At 35.0% G+C, this 20425-nt stretch overlaps 1 protein-coding gene across 6 annotated transcripts in view; it reads left to right on the forward strand.

Annotated features, from left to right (window-relative positions):
- Nucleotides 1–20425, forward strand: part of FRYL (FRY like transcription coactivator) — a 148319-nt gene that overhangs the window by 101364 nt on the left and 26530 nt on the right. For 5 of the 6 annotated variants that reach the window (XM_075709549.1, XM_075709551.1, XM_075709552.1 and 2 more), the window contains 16 exons: nt 54–204; nt 533–636; nt 1175–1360; nt 3050–3254; nt 4218–4339; nt 4815–5005; nt 5715–5809; nt 7072–7679; nt 8318–8415; nt 9642–9812; nt 10816–10956; nt 13125–13322; nt 14562–14723; nt 15011–15085; nt 17017–17193; nt 19909–20112. In XM_075709549.1, the coding sequence (XP_075565664.1) occupies nt 54–204; nt 533–636; nt 1175–1360; nt 3050–3254; nt 4218–4339; nt 4815–5005; nt 5715–5809; nt 7072–7679; nt 8318–8415; nt 9642–9812; nt 10816–10956; nt 13125–13322; nt 14562–14723; nt 15011–15085; nt 17017–17193; nt 19909–20112 (2888 nt within the window). The remainder of the gene's footprint in view (nt 1–53; nt 205–532; nt 637–1174; nt 1361–3049; nt 3255–4217; nt 4340–4814; nt 5006–5714; nt 5810–7071; nt 7680–8317; nt 8416–9641; nt 9813–10815; nt 10957–13124; nt 13323–14561; nt 14724–15010; nt 15086–17016; nt 17194–19908; nt 20113–20425) is intronic. The other variant, XM_075709550.1, reaches the window with a different exon arrangement.

Consider the following 20425-nt stretch of genomic DNA (forward strand, 5'->3'; position numbering starts at 1 on the left):
ATACAGAAATGTATTATATTTTTTTTTTCTGGTTTAATTATCTGTTGTGTTAGGTGATTCTATGCCTCTGTATTCAAACTGGCGGTTGAAGGTGATGGAGCACAATCAAGGAGAGCCTCTACCTTTTCCACCTACTGGAGGCTGCTGGTCACCTTTGGTGGATTACTTGCCTGAAACTTCTCCTCCGGGCATGTCTCTTCACAGGTAACTGTTGTAACAATGCTGATGGCAATTCCTTACGTTTTAATTTGTGTTGCACAAATATAGTAATTTAAAGACAGTAGATTTAAAGATAGTAGATTTATTTTCTGTGGTTTTGCTCACAGCTCTAGCAGTTTAAGTTTTCTAAGCTTTTAATTTGGAGGACTAAAGATTTCTATCTTCATTGTGAGCATTCATCTTTTCCCTTAATACAACTTTGTGGATGTGTATAGACTTAAAGAGTACTGGTTAGTAGCATATTAAGCTATTTGCAGCTCTTCATAAAGTTCATACATTATGTTCTTCTAACAAATTATTTTTTTGTTTTTAGATGCAACATAGCAGTGATCCTTTTAACTGACTTGATAGTTGACCACAGTGTAAAGGTGGAATGGGGAGGATACTTGCATCTTTTGCTTCATGCAATTTTTATAGGTAACTATCTTAAAGAAATATTTCTAACTTAGGAACTGTTAACTATTTATGTAACTGCTCTTTTCCACATTTAAATTAATGCTTGCCATTGTGTTGAAATCTCATTAATTTGTTAATATTTACAATATTTTTCAAAAATCAACTAATTATCTTTCAGCTTGATTAATATGAATATAATTGAGAGGTTTTTGGAGTCATTTGAAGGCACTTTCTGTTGGAGCCACTTTTACCTCTTTCTCCTTGTAGAAGGCACAGTAAAATTCAAATTTTTGCTTTCTGTTTCTCTGTGTAGTAATTGTCATACAGAGCACATCTTCAGTTCTTACTGTTCTGTGAGAAACGAATATATTAATATTTGTTAAACTGTATGCTTTTGGTTTTATATTGAAACACTGAAAAACCATCGCTTATTTAGTGAACTATGTATCTTTTGTTTGGTAAAATATAACAGACCAGTTTGAATACTGCTATTTTTCTATTAATTGAATTGTGTGCCCTTTGAATTTAATAAAGCTTTTCAATTTTCCTGTTATGTTAGGTTTTGACCACTGTCACCCTGAGGTCTATGAGCATTGTAAACGACTGCTTTTGCATCTACTGATAGTGATGGGATCTGGCAGTAATGTCCAGTCTGTTGCTTCTGTCCTACTCAGAAACAGAGAGTTCAATGAGTCCAGGGTGCTTACTGTCAAACAAACTACCCATTTAGATTATACTTTCACAGGTATGCTTTAGATTTATTAAATGTTGCTTGTTAAAATGACATGGAAAGTTATCTCTTCTTCCAGGCTTTATTAAAATTTCTGTTATTTGTAATATTTTCCTGTGCCCTTGGCATTAAAATGTATTTTGTTTCAGTTCTGTCTAGCTGGTTAAAATGTACCATAATTAAGCCAAATGAAGATGGTTCCTGTTACCAGTCATCAGAGTTGGGGGCACAGTTGACTGATTAAATAATACTGGAAAGGACAGAGGGAGCTCTACGTTTTGGATCTATAATACAGCAGTTTTTATGATGCACTTGGAAATAAAAACCAAGAAGATAGATATATCTCACTTGTTTATAGTGCGTTTAAATATCTGACTTTTGTCAGTTGTAATTGCATTGTCAATAAGCTCAATTCAGTTCAATACTCTCTTGCGATACTACCTTTTAACGTTCACCTTAACATTACAATATTGTAGTTATACAGGAATTACATGTTTTGCATGTATATCTTTATGAAGGTAGTATTTTGATGGTGTGAGCCTATTGTAGCTTTTAAAGAAATGTGAAATAGTTCATTTTGTTGAAACCTAGTATTTCGTATTATTTCAGTAGGTGGCAGCATATTGCTGTACAATCTGTTCATTCCATTTTGTTCACATCAGAAGTGGTTTTGTCACTAACTGAAAATATTAATCTGTTTCCTGAATTTGATATTCATGGCAATGAGGAAATAAAAAGTGGGCGTAGTGGAGGAATTCTTTTATGTAAACCTATTCTCAGAACTTTACCAGTGCACCTATATGGTGACCTATACAAAGCATTCCATTCCTAATCTTTGCAGTTTTGAGTAAAACTGTCTAAATGTGACACAGTATTTTGCTATTATTGAAACAAAAATGTCTGATAGAAACTAGAATGAGATCGGCATCAAACATTTCCAGCTGGGGATTAAGATAAAGTGATTACAGGTATGCATGCCTAGCACAAGGTCAGACTAGCTGATGCTAAATTTTGTTTGAACCAGCTAATAATCCAGCTTTTTAGAGTGAAAATTTGTGGCAGATGTCAGTGAGTCTCAAACTTATGTACAGTTGTTACAGTAAAAGATTCATGACTCTCTTTTCCTTCCCAGTTTACTTTCTCCTAGGATCTCATAGGCATAATGTGAGGAGTTACCACAGTTGTATTTTATTGCCACATAATTCTTTACATGGAGAGAAAATCTTACAGAAGCAAGATTAAATTAACTTCAGAGAAACTTTGTGCAGCCAGATAGGCTCTGCTTAGAATTGATTCACTAGTTAATACTTAGTGTTCACTGATGTACAGTGCTGTCAGTTATGCTGGGACTGAGGTTTTTTTTTTTTAAAAAAAAAAACTTCTGCTTATTATTAGGAAGTAGTTCGTATCATTTGTCTCAACTTATTAAGATGAGGTGCCTCAGAGACTGATGATGTTATTTCACCATATTACCAATACAAAATCAAACATAAGTGGTTTTAAAGAGGGATCTAGCAGTTCGTTATTGAGGGTCCAGTCATGCAAAGACTTTGCAGATGTCAGACTTGTTGATTTCATTGAAATTATTGCATCCATGAAATTATTCTCATTACATTTGCCGAATTATTGATTTTTAGAGGGCCTTTTTTGTATATATTTAATATTAACAGTCAACAGCTCATAATAATCTTGTTTTTATTTCAGCAGGTGTTCATGATTTTATACCTGATTACCAGCCCTCCCCAATGACAGACTCAGGGCTTAGTTCAAGTTCTACCTCTTCTAGCATCAGTTTAGGAAATACAAGTGCTGCCATTTCTCATCTGCACACCACAATCCTCAATGAGGTTGACATTTCAGTAGAGCAGGATGAAAAAGTGAAAACTCTCATAGAATTTATTACCTCAAGGTAAGATTTAAATTTGCATTTCTGTCAAGACATGTATTTTGTGGAAATATGGCAAAACCCTGACTATTTAGCATCATGTTGTCTAATTTTGTCTCTGTTTTTTCACCAGTAAGAGATAGTGTAACCCTGAAGTGTTTTTATGTGATACAGGCTATGAACAACTCTAACTTTGCAACAATTTCAGAGAATTTTGGCCCCCCTTTCGTGTCCTGAGTGTTTAAAAGTCTTTTGCCATATTCTGCACACGCGTCTCATCTTTGCTTGCCACACAGTTTATAGAGTTCCCTTTTCCATCTAAAGGGTTCCCATACTAAAGGATTAGGGCTAGAATACATAAAGATGATTAGGGAGCTGCAGGATTTGTGTGGAGTTTATGGATTGCCTAATAGTAGAGAGCTGGCTATTCAGAAAATACGAATTGGTGGCAAAGAACATCTGTAAAGCAAGCAACACTTGTGCAGTTGGTATGATAGTTTGTATAAAGCTTTCAAGATTGGGTAAATCTGAAATCCCACTTGTCTCTCAAAGCTTTTGATTAATTATGCCAACAAAAAAAACCCCTTTACATCAGCCTAAATTTAGAATAGTGGGGTGTTATTCATGTGAAGAAAATGGGAAGAAAGTAAGTTGTTTTAAGAAGTGTATAATGGTGTTAGTTGTACTGGTTCTTTGTTAGATAACTAAATATTATCTAATAGAGAACATCTCTTCCTAAATTTATGCTATTTCAGTTGGGTTTAATATATTGCTTCTCACCTTGTCTTAACTTCTTGTATATTTTTGTACAATATTGGACAGTTCTCAAACTTCTTTCAATTTGTGTCTGCTGTTCTAAATGATTTCTTTTATGCCATAGGTAGTAGATTCTTTTGCAATTAACCTTAAGTTTAAAATAACATTTAAAAAATATTAATGACAAAGGCTATGTTTTATATTCTGTTTACTCTATTTTTATATTTTTAGGAAAAGAGGGCCACTTTGGAATCATGAAGATGTTTCGGCCAAGAACCCTAATATAAAGAGTGCTGAACAGTTAACTGTGTTTTTAAAGCATGTGGTATCTATATTTAAACAGTCTAGCTCAGGTATGTTAGAAAACAGTCAATATCATAGAATGCTCAAGTCTGCAAACTAAATGCATTTTTTTCAATGCCTGTAAGTTTACAGATGATCTGTAAAATCACTCTAGATGATCATTCACTGCTTCTAAATAGTAGATTTTTCTTGTGTGTTGCACACTTCAGTTCATGTTTCTGTTAGGACAGATTGAAATATAATCTTTCAGGAATGAGATAAAGTATCTTATTAATTTATTGTGGACACTTACTATTCAAACCATAAATGTTTTATTCTCTACAAGTCTCTCCAGTGTTAAGTATTATGGAATACAAGTTCATATGCCTGGAATGATTTTTGAGAGCAATACTGCTTGAGAAAAATGTAGAAGATGATAGTATTTTAAAGTTAAGAATTACTTTGGTAACTTACTCCTTAGTAAATTCAAGTGGGTTTGGTTTTTATAAAGCATTGCATTGCTTGAGTATTTATTTGCATTTGTAGGAGGATTTCAATTGGAACACCGTCTCAGTGAAGTTGCTTTGCAAACTGCGCTTTCGTGCTCCTCTCGACATTATGCTGGGAGGTCCTTTCAGATTTTCAGGGCTCTGAAGCAGCCTCTTACTGCATCTACGCTTTCTGATGTTCTCTCCAGACTAGTAGAAACTGTTGGAGATGCAGGAGAAGAAGCTCAGGTATTGAAATTTTCCCCCCACTTTATTAGAAAGCTAAGTTTGCCTACATGATGTACCTACATTTTTATTTTAATGACAGTAAAATTTCAAAGCATTTTTTATTCAGTTCCTTTTTATTTTTAAATAAAGATATTTCAGATATCAAAACAGTTTTAATCGTGACACTTCCTGAATTTTCACCTAATGAAATGATGAAAAGATGAGCTGTGCATATCCTCTCCTATAGCAATAGGAACTTTCAGAGAGTTTGATACACCTGTTTCCTGAAAACACCTTCTCTTTCACAGTTGGAGAATCCTGAGATCAGCCATATAAAAAATAAAAGAAAACCTAAATTATTAAGAACTTAATCTGATAAAGTGTTAACAACCACCCAACTTAGTGTCATTGTATGTGTAAAGAAGCGGATGTAATCCTTTAATATTGCAAAATGAGAGTCTAAATGACTCCATCCTTAATTCCATCCTTAAAAACAATGCAAACCAGAATGAATTTTGTGAATATTTAGAAATAAATTTAAGTTTTTTCCTGTCTTCAATCTATACTGCTAATTTGAGCTGTCTCATCAGGGTTGTGTTCTAATTGAAGCATGAAATAATAATTCAGTTACTGATACTGATTTTATATTTTTATATCACTGCTCAGTAGATTTTCTGTGATCTTCCTTGTGCATATTGCATAATTTATAATGACCTCTGGCTTTCCCCAGGGTTTTGTCATAGAACTTCTTCTGACCTTAGAGTCTGCTATTGATACATTGGCTGAAACCATGAAGCATTATGACCTGCTTTCTGCCCTTTCTCAGTAAGTTCTCTTATTAGTCAAGCTACCTTAACACATTTTTACACATTTGAATTATTAAAGATCTGTATTATAAATGTAATTAAATAATTTCTTGTTGTCTTTGCAGAATAGTTGTAGCCTAATAAGAAAATTGCTTGCTCTTTTATGTTTTGCCTCAAGCAAAACTCCTTAGAGTCTAGACTTTCTGAAAAGAAATCTCTGCTACCTTTCCAACTTACCCTCTTGGGTCCAATTTAAAAAAAAAAAAAGTGTTCAAGGTGTTCCTTATGGCTCAGTTCTGAAATGTTGTCAGTTCTTCTGAAACTTCTCAAAAATAAAGGCACTGAGTGCATTTAGAACTTTTTTTTTAATGAGGCCCTACTGACCTTGATTAATAGTGTAATTAGTGGGGGTCTTATTTTTTTCCCCATACGTGTAATGTAGGTAATGGCACTGATCTTTAAAAGGTAATTTAAGATAATTTAAGATAATTTAAGGCTCACAGATGAAAACTTCTGTACTGCAATAAATACTTTTATTCCAGTGTTAATACAGAAGAAATTTCTTCAGTTACAGCAAATGCTAGTCTGTCTTATGCCTCAAATTTGTTGTCCATATATGAGAACAGTGTAATTGAACAGTCTGAGTCATTTGTGTGTCTCATTACAGTCTGAGTGGTTAACTCAATGACTTTTTATCAAACTGAAAAAAATCCCTAAAAGTACAGATGTCTTTATTTGTTTGACTTCATGGCAAAGTTTTTGAAAATGTTGAGATTTCTAGGAATATCTTCAATTTCTCAGCATCAGAACTAGAAGGTGTTAGGTTTTCTAGGTCAGATACTTTAGGCAAATATAAGGTAATAAGTAAATAATTTCATTTATTAATTCATTCATTTCTCTACCTTTATCACATCTGTAAGTTGGAATGCTAGATCTTCGTTTACAGATAATAGTTTACATGCTATAGGCTAATTTTCCTGATCTTACTGAATTGTTATGCAATTATTTTGCTATTTTGGGATTGTAGCAAGTAGATTTCGTAGCAGAGATAATGGGATGCTACAGTCTTGTCCTTATGCTGCATGGATATTTTAGTAATATATATAGAAATTCTGTATTTTTGTATATTATAATACTCTTCTGATAATGAAGCAGAGTATTTACTGTGTATGTATATATGTGATTATTGTCAAATCTTTTTTTCTTTCTTCCCTTTTTCTAAACTATATGTTATTGAAGCATTTTGCATGGAATAATATGTAATACTGATTTCTATTTTAGAACCTCATACCATGATTCTGTAATGGGAAACAAGTATGCAGCTAATAGGAAAAGCACTGGACAGATAAATCTAAGCACAAGTCCCATTAATAGTGGCAGTTGTTTGGGATACTACAGCAATGCAAGAAGTAATTCTTTGAGACTGAATTTAATCAGTGAGCGGAGAGGTGACCGTCGACGGAGCAACACACTGGATATAATGGATGGAAGGATAAATCATGGTGGCAGTTTGGCAAGGACTAGAAGCCTTTCCTCCCTGAGAGAGGGAGGGATGTATGATGTGCAGCCCACTACTGACCCTGTCAACTTGATGGCCACCATATTTTGGATTGCAGCTTCATTGCTAGAGTCAGATTATGAGTATGAGTACCTTTTGGCTCTCAAGCTACTCAACAAGCTTCTTATTCACTTGCCTCTGGATAAATCAGAGAGTCGGGAAAAGATAGAAAAGGTGCAGAATAAACTGAAATGGAATAACTTTCCAGGCCTTCAGCAGCTTTTCCTAAAAGGCTTTACTTCAGCAGCTACACAAGAAATGACAGTTCATCTCCTCAGTAAACTCATCACAATCTCCAGGCATGCTTTGGTGGATCCTTCTCAGTTAGCAGGTATCTTTAGTAACTGTATATGTAATGAAAATGTATTTTTTCATCAAATTAAGTGCAATCAAAATCAGTAGTGATTATGCATTTGCCTTTAAAAAACACCCGTCAGTTAAATGCTTTTTGCAGTTGTCGATATTACAGTGCCAGACAGTGGGAATACATTACACACTATGGTTATCTGCCAAGAAATACTGCACAAAAACTTTATGTATTGACTATTAACTTACTTTAAACTTGCTTGCAAGTTTTAAGAGCACATGTATTATTTTTCATGATCTTGTGCTAAATAGCTCAATTAGTGTTATTTCAAACATCTGCACATTTTTGAAACACTGTGACTGTGCTGTCTAAAGCTATCGAGTTTCATGGTAGTTTTGCTTAATTCGTTCTGTGATGATTTTATTTTCATCTTAAACATATTTATACCTATACACAGACACATTTATATACCTTCTGCATACTTACACACTTAGGTACGTGTGTGTATATATAATTTGTATATCTGTATGAATGTATGTGTATCGTGCTCTAAGGGTTATTAAATACCATAAAGCTGTTAACATGCTTACGTAACTCCACATTCAATTAAGTCATATTAAAATCATTAGGGCGCATATAACTGTGTTTATGTATGTGTTTAGGATTTCCCCTAAACATCTTGTGCCTACTTCCTCATCTGATCCAACATTTTGATAACCCAACTCAGTTCTGTAAAGAAACAGCTGACAGGATAGCAAAGGTATGTAAAATGGTGCTTGGGGAGTATCCAGGAGTTTACCACCTGCATTGCTGTATTTTTCTGCTCTCTTATGCAGTACTTTCATGTGATTCTAATAGTCTTATAAAAATAACTATAACAAGTTGTATTTTAAAGATGTGATCCAGTCCTGATTTATATAGTTGGTCCTCATATCAACCCCTGAGTTTCCCTTTGTCAATGAAAAAAACACATTTTGCTTATTCTATAAACTTTAGATGTAAAGAACACATTTGCTTATGAATGGTATCCTTTACTTGTTCTTACTTGTCTGATTTTGCAGCTTGTAATTTTAAGTATAAACTTAATAAATTTTTAAGCACACTTCCTAATTTACTTGTGATAAGGAAGTGATCCTTACCTTTCAGACTGGTAGATAGAGAAGAAAAGGTACTATGTTCTTTCTGTTACTTGTACACAGTGATTAACTTTGGAATATTTCTGAACTGTAGTGTCTGTTAAAGCAGTACGTGGTACACACCAACAATCTCCAGCCAGGCTGGTGGTACGCTGCGCTGACAGCCTGCATTTTAAGGGAGAATGTGGAAAGGGGAATACGAAAGTGCTGGCTGTCACAGGAGATGCAGCCAACAGCCCCCTGGCTTCCCAAACTGTGATATGTAAATCACTTAACTGTGTGCAGGCCACCTGAAAGGACTACATGCCTGGTGCAGATCCAGAAATCACTGTTGTCCCGTTAATACACGCACTACTAGCTAGGGGTGCTAGTTAAGGTAAGTTTGGTATGAGTAGTAGATGAACTTGGGGCATGGATGCCACAGTACTACTACTGCAGATGCTACTGCCTTCCCAAATGCAAGCCCTCGTAGCTCTGACAAATGCAAGGCTCGTAGGCAAGGACTGGTCTAGGCTTGAAAGAGAGACAGGTCAAGGCTTATGAATGCCTACTGAGTGCAGCTGCCTATTCAGCAACATGGAGCTAAATTCTTGTTATTTACACCTGATGCATTAATTTATTTATTTGAAAAAGCAGTTTAAGTCTCCTAGCTAGTTCTCTCTACTAGTTTTTTAGTGAATTGTCGGGTTCCAAAATTCAACAGAAACTGTAGATGTTGCTTGTATGATTAGTTTGATTTCAGTTACTGGAAAATAGTGTGAAATCTGGGAAAAGTGCATAATGACTTGTGAATGCTTAGGTCAAAAATTTGTCATTTCTAACATAATTAAATAAGCTTTTTGCTTTTCAGGTTTGTGCAGAGGAGAAATCACTAACTCTTGCCAATCTGGCTCATATGATGAGTTTATACAGTACACACAGTTATTCCAGAGACTGTTCGAACTGGATTAATGTAGTGTGTAGATACTTGCACGACTCTTTCTCAGATGCCACATTTAACCTCGTAACTTATCTTGCAGAGGTAAATTTTTAATAAAAGTGTATCTCATGTTGACAATCTGTGATCAACGTTACATTTACTCATTGCCAATTTTTCATGATGCTGAATACCGGGGGGGAAAGGCACGTCTTCCATAATGGGAGAATAATAATAAAATGTTCTAGGGTATAGAAAAGGGATGACTACTGCCATTTTGGAATACAACAATTTAAATGTGCCTTGAAATAATAATCCCTCTAATAAAATATCCCTTTTTTTTATAGTAGTGTTTTGTAATAAATATTTATATTCCATTCTACATGAATAAAATGCACACACTCTCTTGACTTTAGCAAGGTATACTTAGTGCAAATTTTGAGACCTTTTTTAGCCAAATACACATTTAAAGATGTCCTTATCACAACCTAAAAACTAATTTCAAAGTTCAGTTTGTAAGTATTGCACAGTATATAATCAAAGATCATTTAGATTATAGAATTCAGTATGTGATTCTGCCAGCCATTCATAGAGGAAAACTATTACCTTTGAAGAAATACCTTGTGTGAAAAGCTTGTAGAGCTTGTCCTTGAAGTATGTCACTTCAAATTGATGAAGATTTTTTTTAAAATATTATTACAATTTCATGGATTCAGTTATATGTACTTACTTTGTTTTGTAAGCTTGTGTATACTAGCCTTCTCTAAGGCATAGACATAATTGTTTTTCATGCAGCTTTGAGATTTTCAATTTGTATGAACACTTTTATTTAGTGAGAAGTATTTCGTTATTAGGTGCTTTAGATCTGTGCTAACATGTCAAAATTCAGGGAAAAAAATGAATTAGGACAGAGAACCTTCTTCTATTGCATTACAATTTTTTTAATGCTAAAATAAAATTTTGAAAATCATGAAGTGGTGCACTTAAGTTTCTTGAAGGAAAAAATAAGTCTGTATGGAAGTTAACTATATTTTAATGTTTGTTTTTACTTTTTGCTACCATTAAAGGCCTTATTTAAATTATGTATTTTTTAAAACTTTTTTTTTAGCTGTTAGAGAAAGGTTTATCCAGTATGCAACAGTCCTTACTGCAGATCATTTACAGTCTTCTGAGTCATATTGACCTATCCACAGCGCCAGTGAAGCAGTTTAATTTGGAAATCATAAAAGTTATTGGTAAATATGTTCAGGTAGGTACTCTGCGAAACCATTAAAGCCTTTCTACTTATTATCAAAGTGGTAGTGAAATTACACTTGAATTTTTTTTGAGAATTAATTTATTTCAGATATAAAAGGAGTTGTTCAAAGTCAGATTCCATAGTATTTTATTTTTTCTCCTACGTACTTAATTCATTATATGCTTATGTCTTTGTCCATTTTGGTTTTTACATCTTGTAGGACAAGTTACCTGGATGAATATGTGTCTATTTACAGATGTGCGCAACTCTGCCTATGTAGTTATAGCAGATGATCCTTGAACTAATAAAATATAAGGAAATGTCTACTGCTAAATACTGTGCAAATGTTTTATTTAAGTGCACATGTTTTCAAAAGGAAGTTTTACAGTCAAATGCATGTTTAAATCACTTTCACTAATATATCTGTGAGGAACATTAAGGTACACCTTAATGAATTTGAGTGCATTTTTTAGTAAAGTAAGTCCTGGAAAGATGAACAATGGTGTTTTGCCCCAGGTAATTTGATCCTTTGTACTTCGAACACAATTTACTGAAAATCCATTTTGCAAAAGAAGGTCTAGCATCTTGCTGAAAGATTTTATGAAAATGCCTGGAGCATAAAACCATTTCAGTACACAACATTCTCTTCTTCCCCCCCCGCCCCACCCCCCAGCTTTTCTTTTTTCCTGAATTCTATTATTGCCAAATGTATTTCAGTCAAATGGTTTAATCATAATTAACCAGGAAGTGTAGTGTTCCTGGACATTTTGTTATTGATGGATATGTACTTTAGATATTGTGCTCCTGTCAGAGTGCATTAGGCAAAATGGAATGATTAGCATAACTATAGTTTTCATGGCCTGACGGCTGCTTGCTTCCACTCTAACCTTTATCTGAGCTTTCTATGCAAGCCCACACTACCATGGAGTGTAATCTTAATTAGAAGATGTTAGCTATCAAAATAATGGTACTAGCAAAAAAAAAATTCCAGAGTAGCCTGTGTATTTTTGATACGATAAAACATGTTACTATAGATGACAAAAGAAGAGATCATAAATGAACGTCTTCCTTAAATGTGGTGCTACTAAGCTGATTTTTTTTTTTGAGTCCTCTGCAATCACAATGCATCTTAATACATTTAAGTTGCTACAGAATGGTTCAAGTTTGAGACTACTTTTTTATGTTTATGATGCACAGAAATTCAGGAGATTGTTGAAGACTGTAATTACCTACGAAGAAGTATATATTACTTAGAGCCTTGAAAGTGGTGGGCTTTTTTTAATGTAATAAATTTTTTTTTTTTTTAACAAACATGGCATCCTAATTAAACAAAGAAACAAACAAAAAAACCCCCAAACCCCAGCCATCCTGCTAATTTCAAAACCTGCAAGATTTAAGTTTCAGGTAGAATCCTAACATTTTCAGGAGTGTAAATCTTAACTCTCGCAAGGTGCTGCTTTTGGTGTCTCTTCTGTGATCCACTCCATAATCTCTGTAGTTGAAACTGCTGAATTATTTACATTACCTTAATCATCTTTTTAAGGAGAGTGCACTTAACTCAGGTTCTGCCACATATTACATTTTCATACTTTTGCCCTGGCTTTTTTAAGCATTCCATCGGTTTGATACTATATCTAAAAACCTTGTAAATGTTTTTGCCTTTTTTTTTTATTTTTAAGATCTTTGAAATGCGTGAGGAAATATAAAGCACAAAATATTTTTGTGTGTTTCAAATTCAGTTTACTCTGCCCGTAAGTGTAAAATAATTAAAGATACCAGGAGGTGAAAGTTATTTTGCTTTTAAGTCCTATCAGTTTTTATCTTCTGGGGCATGAAGGGCAGATACTTCAGACAGTGGTAAAAAAACATAGCGTAAATACAGGGAGCGAGGGATATGGTATAGGATCTGGTGTGGCTGGCTCTGTGACCTGGAGCTAGTGAGCCTGCCTGGCTGGACCTGACCACCCACCGTGGGATGACCTGGTGCCTTGCTGCTGCCCTCCTGGCGCATCAAGGTCCAAAGCCGCCCACTTGTGCTAGCACCTTGCAGCGGTGTGTAGAAGGTTAGAGCTTTTGGGTTGGGGAATCTTGCAATGAATCAGTGCAAAATCCTTCTGTACATTAGAAATGGCTGTCTTGTTTGAAGTGATTGTTTTGAAATTTGTGTACGTTCTCTTTAGAGTCCATACTGGAAGGAAGCCCTTAATATTTTGAAACTGGTGGTGTCTCGATCAGCAAGCCTTGTTGTACCTAATGATATTCCAAAGTCTTACGGAGGTGACGTAGGTTCTCCTGAAATCTCATTCACAAAAATTTTTAATAACGTCTCCAAGGAGCTACCTGGGAAGACCTTAGATTTTCATTTTGATATATCAGAGGTAATTATTATATTTAAATTACAATGCAATAATTGACTTCCTGTTGCAAACTCACATTTGTTTTCTGTTAGCCTTCTGCACTTCTATGTTTTAAAAAAAGTATTTTTAAGAATGGCAGATGTTGAAGTTTTACATACGTGTAATTAGAGTCATACTGAAAGATAAACTTTGAATTCTTTTATGTTGTTTTTGCCTTTTTCCCCCTTTGAATGTCTGGAGGGTTTTAATTACTAAAAGTCAATAGGATTATTCTCAAGGATATTTCAGCCGTGTCAGAGAGCAGGCTAATGCAGCTGGCTGCTGCTTGCAGCTGAACATTCCAGGCTTTCATCAAATGAAGGGTTGTGCATTCAAGGGCTGGGAGGATTAAAACCCTGTACTGCAGTTTTGGCATGACTTTGGAAGGGTGAGAAAATTTAGAGGAGGGAGTAGGAATATAGGAACCTCAGTGTGAGGTGGACACAACTGGACAAAAACCTCCTGTAGTTAAACACAACACCCCTACCCCCCAATTAGCATTCATTAGAACTGAAAAAAATATATTAATACAGCTGATAATGAGCATTCTGTGTCTGAAAAGGGGAGCATAGCCAAATGGCTGCAATGTAATATAGGGATGTGAAAACTGTAGAAACTTTAGTAGTCAAAAATAAGGGCTCCTGGTTGAAGCTGACCCTAAATAATGATTGGAGATACAGATGTCTTAGAAGCATTACTTAAATTGGTAAGTGAATTCCTTACTGGAAATTTCAGTGCATGCAGATAACAGGCAAGACGAATTCCCACAGAGTTCACTGGAGTAGCGTTTGCTGTCAAAAGAGCTGAATTTGATCTTCGGTTTTCAGAAGTGTGCATGTGTTAGTGCAGTTGCTGGTCTGTGAAAACAATTTGTTCATGTCTGTGAATGATCTATAGAAAAGCTTTGCGTCTTTCAAACTTAGACCACAGTTGTTTTTAAAGTGTGTTTAAAAATATGCAAGTTTTATACTGACAATCCAGTTGTTATTCAAAAAAACGCAAGTCAGCAGAATGGCAACCTGCTGCATAGAGTAGAAGTATTCAGCTTCGTATTTGCCAGTGTACCAGTGCTCAGTGGATTAGGCATGGGCTTCGTAGAATGCTTAAAAACAAACGGACAAACCCTCCTACATTTTATATAATACTGAATTCTGAAATCAAATGTGTAGACTTTACTAGTATGGATTTGAATTTTAATAAAGGATTTGTTGGTTTTGATAGACACCAATTATTGGGAATAAATATGGTGATCAACACAGCGCAGCTGGTAGAAATGGGAAGCCAAAAGTCATTGCTGTCACCCGCAGCACTTCTTCAACTTCATCAGGCTCCAATTCAAATGCATTAGTTCCTGTCAGCTGGAAGAGACCACAACTATCTCAGGTACATTGTATCTCAAGCACATTATACATATATTATAGACAGTGTTTATGAACATATTAAAAACATGTGTTGAAATGTAATTTGAAGTCTATATGGTGTCTTAGCAAAACAATAAATGAATATAGCATAAACTAAAAGCTAATACCAGTGAAAAGAAAAAATGGTAAGATTCTTTTTAGAGGATGTCAGCATGCGAGATGACTAGTTAAAAATGCAGACATTTTACATTTCTACCTGGACCTCCAGCAGATGCCTTGCTATGTGATTTTCTTTGATATGTTTTTCAGAGAAGAACTAGGGAGAAGCTAATGAACGTGCTTTCTCTATGTGGTCCAGAATCTGGTCTTCCCAAGAATCCTTCAGTAAGTGGTGCTGGTGGTTTGTTTTGGTTTTTAAATCCCAGTAGTGAGAATGCTATTGCGTTTTCAGGTTTGGTGAAGTTACGAAGAGCGGTTTTTGACAAACTGGTTTTGGATCAATAATTCACAAATCCAGTTGAAGAGGTAAAAAAAGATGGAATCATATGTAATAAATTACTATTATTCCTCAAGAAGTCCAGTGGGCACTGTTCTTTACTAGACAGGTTTCAAAACAGTGATTAAATTCAGCCAAAACTAATGTTGCCATTTCAGTGCATTTAGGTCAGTCTTATGGGGGAGGACTATATGTTTTAAAGCAAAGATAAATTACTAGGATTAAGTCTTAATTTTTTGCTTACGTAGTTATCAAAACAAGATTTTTTTTTTAAGTCTTTGGATTGGAACTCAAATCTTTCCTCTCCAAATCAAATTAGTTGACTACTAAGGAGCTCCAATGATCAGACTAATCCTTAATACTTTTTCTCAACATTTTACATTCTTTACAGAAGAACAGGGCTACACTGTTGCTCCAGAATAGTGTGTTGTATGTTTGAGGCTGCCCATACGAATTTTAATTGTCTTGCCTAGAATAGGGGCTGCAACTAGATCTCCCCTGTTAGGAGTAAATCTCTGTCTAGTCCCTTGTAAATAAGGTACGCTTTAGAGAGAAGGGGCGGCAATGGCTGAGGACTGGAAGGATGTTGATGCCGTATTGAAAATACCATAGAATCCACTGGAGATGACCAGTGGATCACATGCCTTCAAACTAACATGGACATCAGTAGGAGCAATAGTATTAACTATTGAGTAAAAATAGGCCAATGGTGTTACTTCTGTGTACAGCACAGAAAAGACCCCCGCTGGCATACTAAGCTTAATGGTAGTGATGACATTAAGAGCTTTTAAAATAAAGTGAGTAGCCTACCATGGTTATCATCTAGAATATTGTTTTTTGTTGTGACATAGAAGTTCTTAACTGGGGAAAAATATTGATGGGAGGTGGATCTTTAATCTAGTGGAGGAGGTTAAAATACATAAAATTAGATGCCTGAAAGCTGAAACTGAAGAGACTTTTAAAAATTCAAATGGAAATAAACAGCAAATTGTTATTTGTTAAGATTATTGTTTCTGGAAGCCAGCATTAGATGCCTTTTAAAAGGTATACGGTCCTTCCACAGAAGTTGGTAGGCAAAAATGATATGGCCCCAAGCTGCGTCAGGGGAGGTTTAGATTGGATATTAGGAAAAATTTCTTCACGGAAAGAGTAGTCAAGCATTGGAACAGGCTGCCCAGAGAGGTGGTGGAGTCACCATCCCTGGAAGCGTTCAAAAAACGTGTAGATGTGGCACTTTGGGACATGGTTTAGTGGGCATGGTGGTGTTGGGTTGATAGTTGGACTGATGATCTTACAGGTCCTTTCTAACGTTAATGATTCCTCATTTTACTTTCATTAAAAAATAATCCAGCCTCCAAGCCAGGAAACATGAAATTATTACTCTACCCTTAATTGGTTTAGTGGTGGACTTGGTAAAGTTAGGTTAATGGTTGGACTGGATGATCTTAAAGGTCTTTTCCAACCTAAACGATTCTATGATTCTGATTCTATGTGGATGATTATTATGATGGATTTTTTGTTCTTAAGTTTGACTAATATTGTGGTTATATAAATGAAGGTTCAGGGGTATATTTTTCTCTTTATTGTACCTTTACAGCTCTCAGTTACATTAAGGAGCAAATGATATCACTAGTTTAAAGATGTAGTTTAAAATCCAACTAGTCTTGAAACAAATTGCAGTCTGCACTTGCCCCAGTATTATCATTATAGTGGTAAGCTAACTGCCACTAATGCCATTAAATTACAGGAAGCAGGATAGCTGACTTCTGGAGTTATAGAAGTTGGAAGTTTTTATTTCTATTTTTACCCATATCTGCAGGTTGTGTTTTCTTCTAATGAAGACTTGGAAGTTGGAGATCAACAAACTAGTCTTATTTCAACAACTGAAGAGGTGATTCAAGAGGAGGAAGTGGCTGTAGAAGACAATACCAGTGAACAACAATTTGGAGTTTTTAAAGACTTTGACTTTTTAGATGTTGAATTGGAAGATGCAGAGGTGAGACCTTGGGATTTCTTCTGTGTATTTCCATTTGAGAACGTTTTAAAAATTAGGTTATGTTGGTGCAATTCTAAGGAATTGGCAGCTCTTCTAACTAATCCAGTTGGGAAGAATTTATAACATGATTGAACTTGACTTACACGATAGAGAAACCTGTGTCACAAACTTTGCAGTGTTAAGTTGTTGCAAATTGTTGTGTGTTTTTTGTGGGAAGGTTCGGATTTTTGGGGGGAGGTTAAGTGTCTTAATCTGAAAGTGAAGTGATATGACAGTATAAGCCAATGACAGGATGAACACCTGGGTATGATGCAGTAGAAAACTTAATTGTGGAACAATATGTTAAGAAAATGGCATAATCTTTGTTCCTGATATGTTTCTGCATTTTGAAAACATGAAGAAGAGCTTTCAAAGTTACAAACTGTATGATATACTATCTTATTATATACGATTGACCTGGTCACCATAATTGCTTGCATTGACTTTTGCATTATATCTGGTTTGTTGCAGTTCTTACGTTTCCTCCACTTCTCCTCATGTCAAAAAAGATGGAGGGGAGGTAAAACAAAATTAAATACTGAGAAATAGTAAAGATTCTGTTAACAATTGTTATTTTTTGGGGATAAATAAAATGCTTCAGAATTTGCTAAAGCTTAAAAGTAGGATGGTAAAAGGACTGGGGAGAAGAAATCAAATGCTTTATAGTTTCTTTCAGTGGTTTTTTTACAGTCTACACAAAATACTGAATTAGTAATGGAGACCCTTGCAGGTCATGAGTCAACAAGCTACTAAGAAGAATACCTGCTTATATAAACTCTAAGATTATTCTTCTCCTGATCAATCTAGCCCTTTTTACAAAATCTTGCTCTTTTTCCCCCTAATACTTTAGTTTTATCTCACTTTCTTCATGCTTCCTGTGTATCGCTTCGCTTCAGCCAATATTTGCATTTTCTAGGAAAAGTACAGGCTCATTATGGTCTATTGCATATATGTGACCACACACTATACAGATACAATTTCCTATATTGAATGCAAGTAGTCAAACAGTTCAGAATCATCAAGGCTCAGTAGTAGAAAAAAACTATTTTAACACTAGATGGGGCTTTGCAGGTAGGATGCCAAAAGTTGAAAAGTTTGCCAAACCAAGTTAACTTCATGTTCTGTATTATTTTAATAGCAGATCATAATGAAGAAAAGATAGTTTCTTTCTCATTACTTGCCTGTATGCAACATGTAGTGCTATACTTGGAAAACAAAAAGAAAAAGAAAAGAAAAAGTACAGCTTGTACAAATTTAGGGCATTACATATAAATTGTGTACTTTATATAAGAGCTGCCTAGTTCTGTACCAAAATATAGAATGTTCTTTGCTGCTAATAATTAAATGTCAACAGTATGAACTGGGGCTTTTACATTAAAATCTGAGTAATACTTAGATTAAATTTAAGTGCTTCAGCCCACAGAAGTAGTACTTTGTTGTTGTTGGGATTCTTTTGCTTTGCCATAACTTTTCACCTTTTTTTGAGCAAAGCAAATCATTAAGAGAGAAACAAACTACAAAATGTTTAGTTTGCTTTGCCTATTTAATGTGTTGTGATGATCTCTTAAGTCACCACAAGAGACACTCACTCTGTTAGAGCAGTTTTGGAACCCATACTTGCACAACTGGGGCTAGATGTGGGATTTTCGGAACTGTCTGTAGACTGGCGAATTGAACTGATCAGGTTTTCCATCTTTCTTAGATGAATTGTTGAAGGTTGACAAAGTGCTTGAGAAAAGCAGAGATCATTATTGTATTTGTGAATTAAAACACTAGTGTTTTTAAGATACAGATTTCACTTAGTATGTTGGATGTTTGAAACCCCAAGTGTCCCAGCTTTAAAATGTGCAAACAGAAGGGATCCAGCTACTGGTGTTTAGGGTGCATTTCATAAAACTGACACAAAGTAGCTGGTAAAACAGTTAATGCAGTCATTGTTTTTTCTACAACCTGTATATAATTAATGTTGATGGTGCTTTGTCAGTTGGATGTGGTCAGTTTAGATTCATGTATGTTAGTTAAAGAACTTCATCCGATGTTTGTTGAAACAGTTGCTTTACATGTTATGCTAGAGAAAATGTATCATAAGCATGCTGGTGTTAGTGTTTTGTCATCAGTTTGTTTATTTTTTTTAATCAATCTCCCATTAGAAAGAGAAATTATTTTAAATACTAGCTTTTTGACTAAAGCTTTTTTTCAGAGCTTGAATCAGTCTTTTACTGTTGGCAAATCTTATGTAATAAAACATTTTTCCCTGGTTCTAGAGTATCTTTAAGTGTTTGTCCTCGTTCTTTCTAATTATATGTGTTTTCCTTTTTGCTAACCAGGAGCTGCAGGTAAGTTGCAGCCTGGTGCCCTGGCTTGTTCATCTGTTGTTGTCTGTGGTGTGTTTGTACTTTCTAGTCAGATATATAAAATTGATACTGACATAGTTCTAGATTATATATTGAGTTACTTTCCAAGAAGATATTCAAAAGATTTCTACTTCATTTGCCATATATTTTATCTACAAACATCATTTAACAAGGTATTTAAAATTTTGATAAAATTAAAGGGCTGATTGAAACTCTGTTCATAATGCATTCAGTACTTGTGTTTTCTGTGTTGCATTTGTGTATTAATCTTATTAGGTTGAAATTCGTACATACATGTCTGTGCAAACTTTTTTTGTTACAGGGTGAAAGCATGGACAACTTCAACTGGGGCGTTCGCAGGCGCTCTCTTGACAGTATTGACAAAGGAGACACACCGTCTCTTCAAGAATGTCAGTACTCTGGTAGCACACCCAGCTTGAACTTGACCAACCAGGAAGATACTGATGAGTCTTCAGAAGAAGAAGCAGCCCTGACTGCAAGTCAGATACTGTCTCGTTCACAGATGGTAAGTTATTTTTCTGTGAAAGCAATCTGAGAACTTAAGCTTTCACTTGTACTTTTAGTGGGTAAGCATGGCTCACGCTTTCAGCTTAAGTGAACTAAAGAGGAACTAAATTAATGTGGCTAAGCTTCTTTTTCATAACAACATAAATGAAGGGAAAGAGTTACTTTACCTACTGGTGGTACATAACAGGTTTATAATGCTAGTACAACATTCTTTTTTTCTTGTGTCTTTATACTTACTATATTTGTTTAAATAGAAGTGCAAAATTGCATTGGATTTGTGGATTCCTAGCTTAAAAAAAACCCCAAAGTAC

Source organism: Pelecanus crispus, chromosome 4, assembly GCF_030463565.1.
Source record: "Pelecanus crispus isolate bPelCri1 chromosome 4, bPelCri1.pri, whole genome shotgun sequence".
Classification (NCBI taxonomy): Eukaryota; Metazoa; Chordata; class Aves; order Pelecaniformes; family Pelecanidae; genus Pelecanus; species Pelecanus crispus.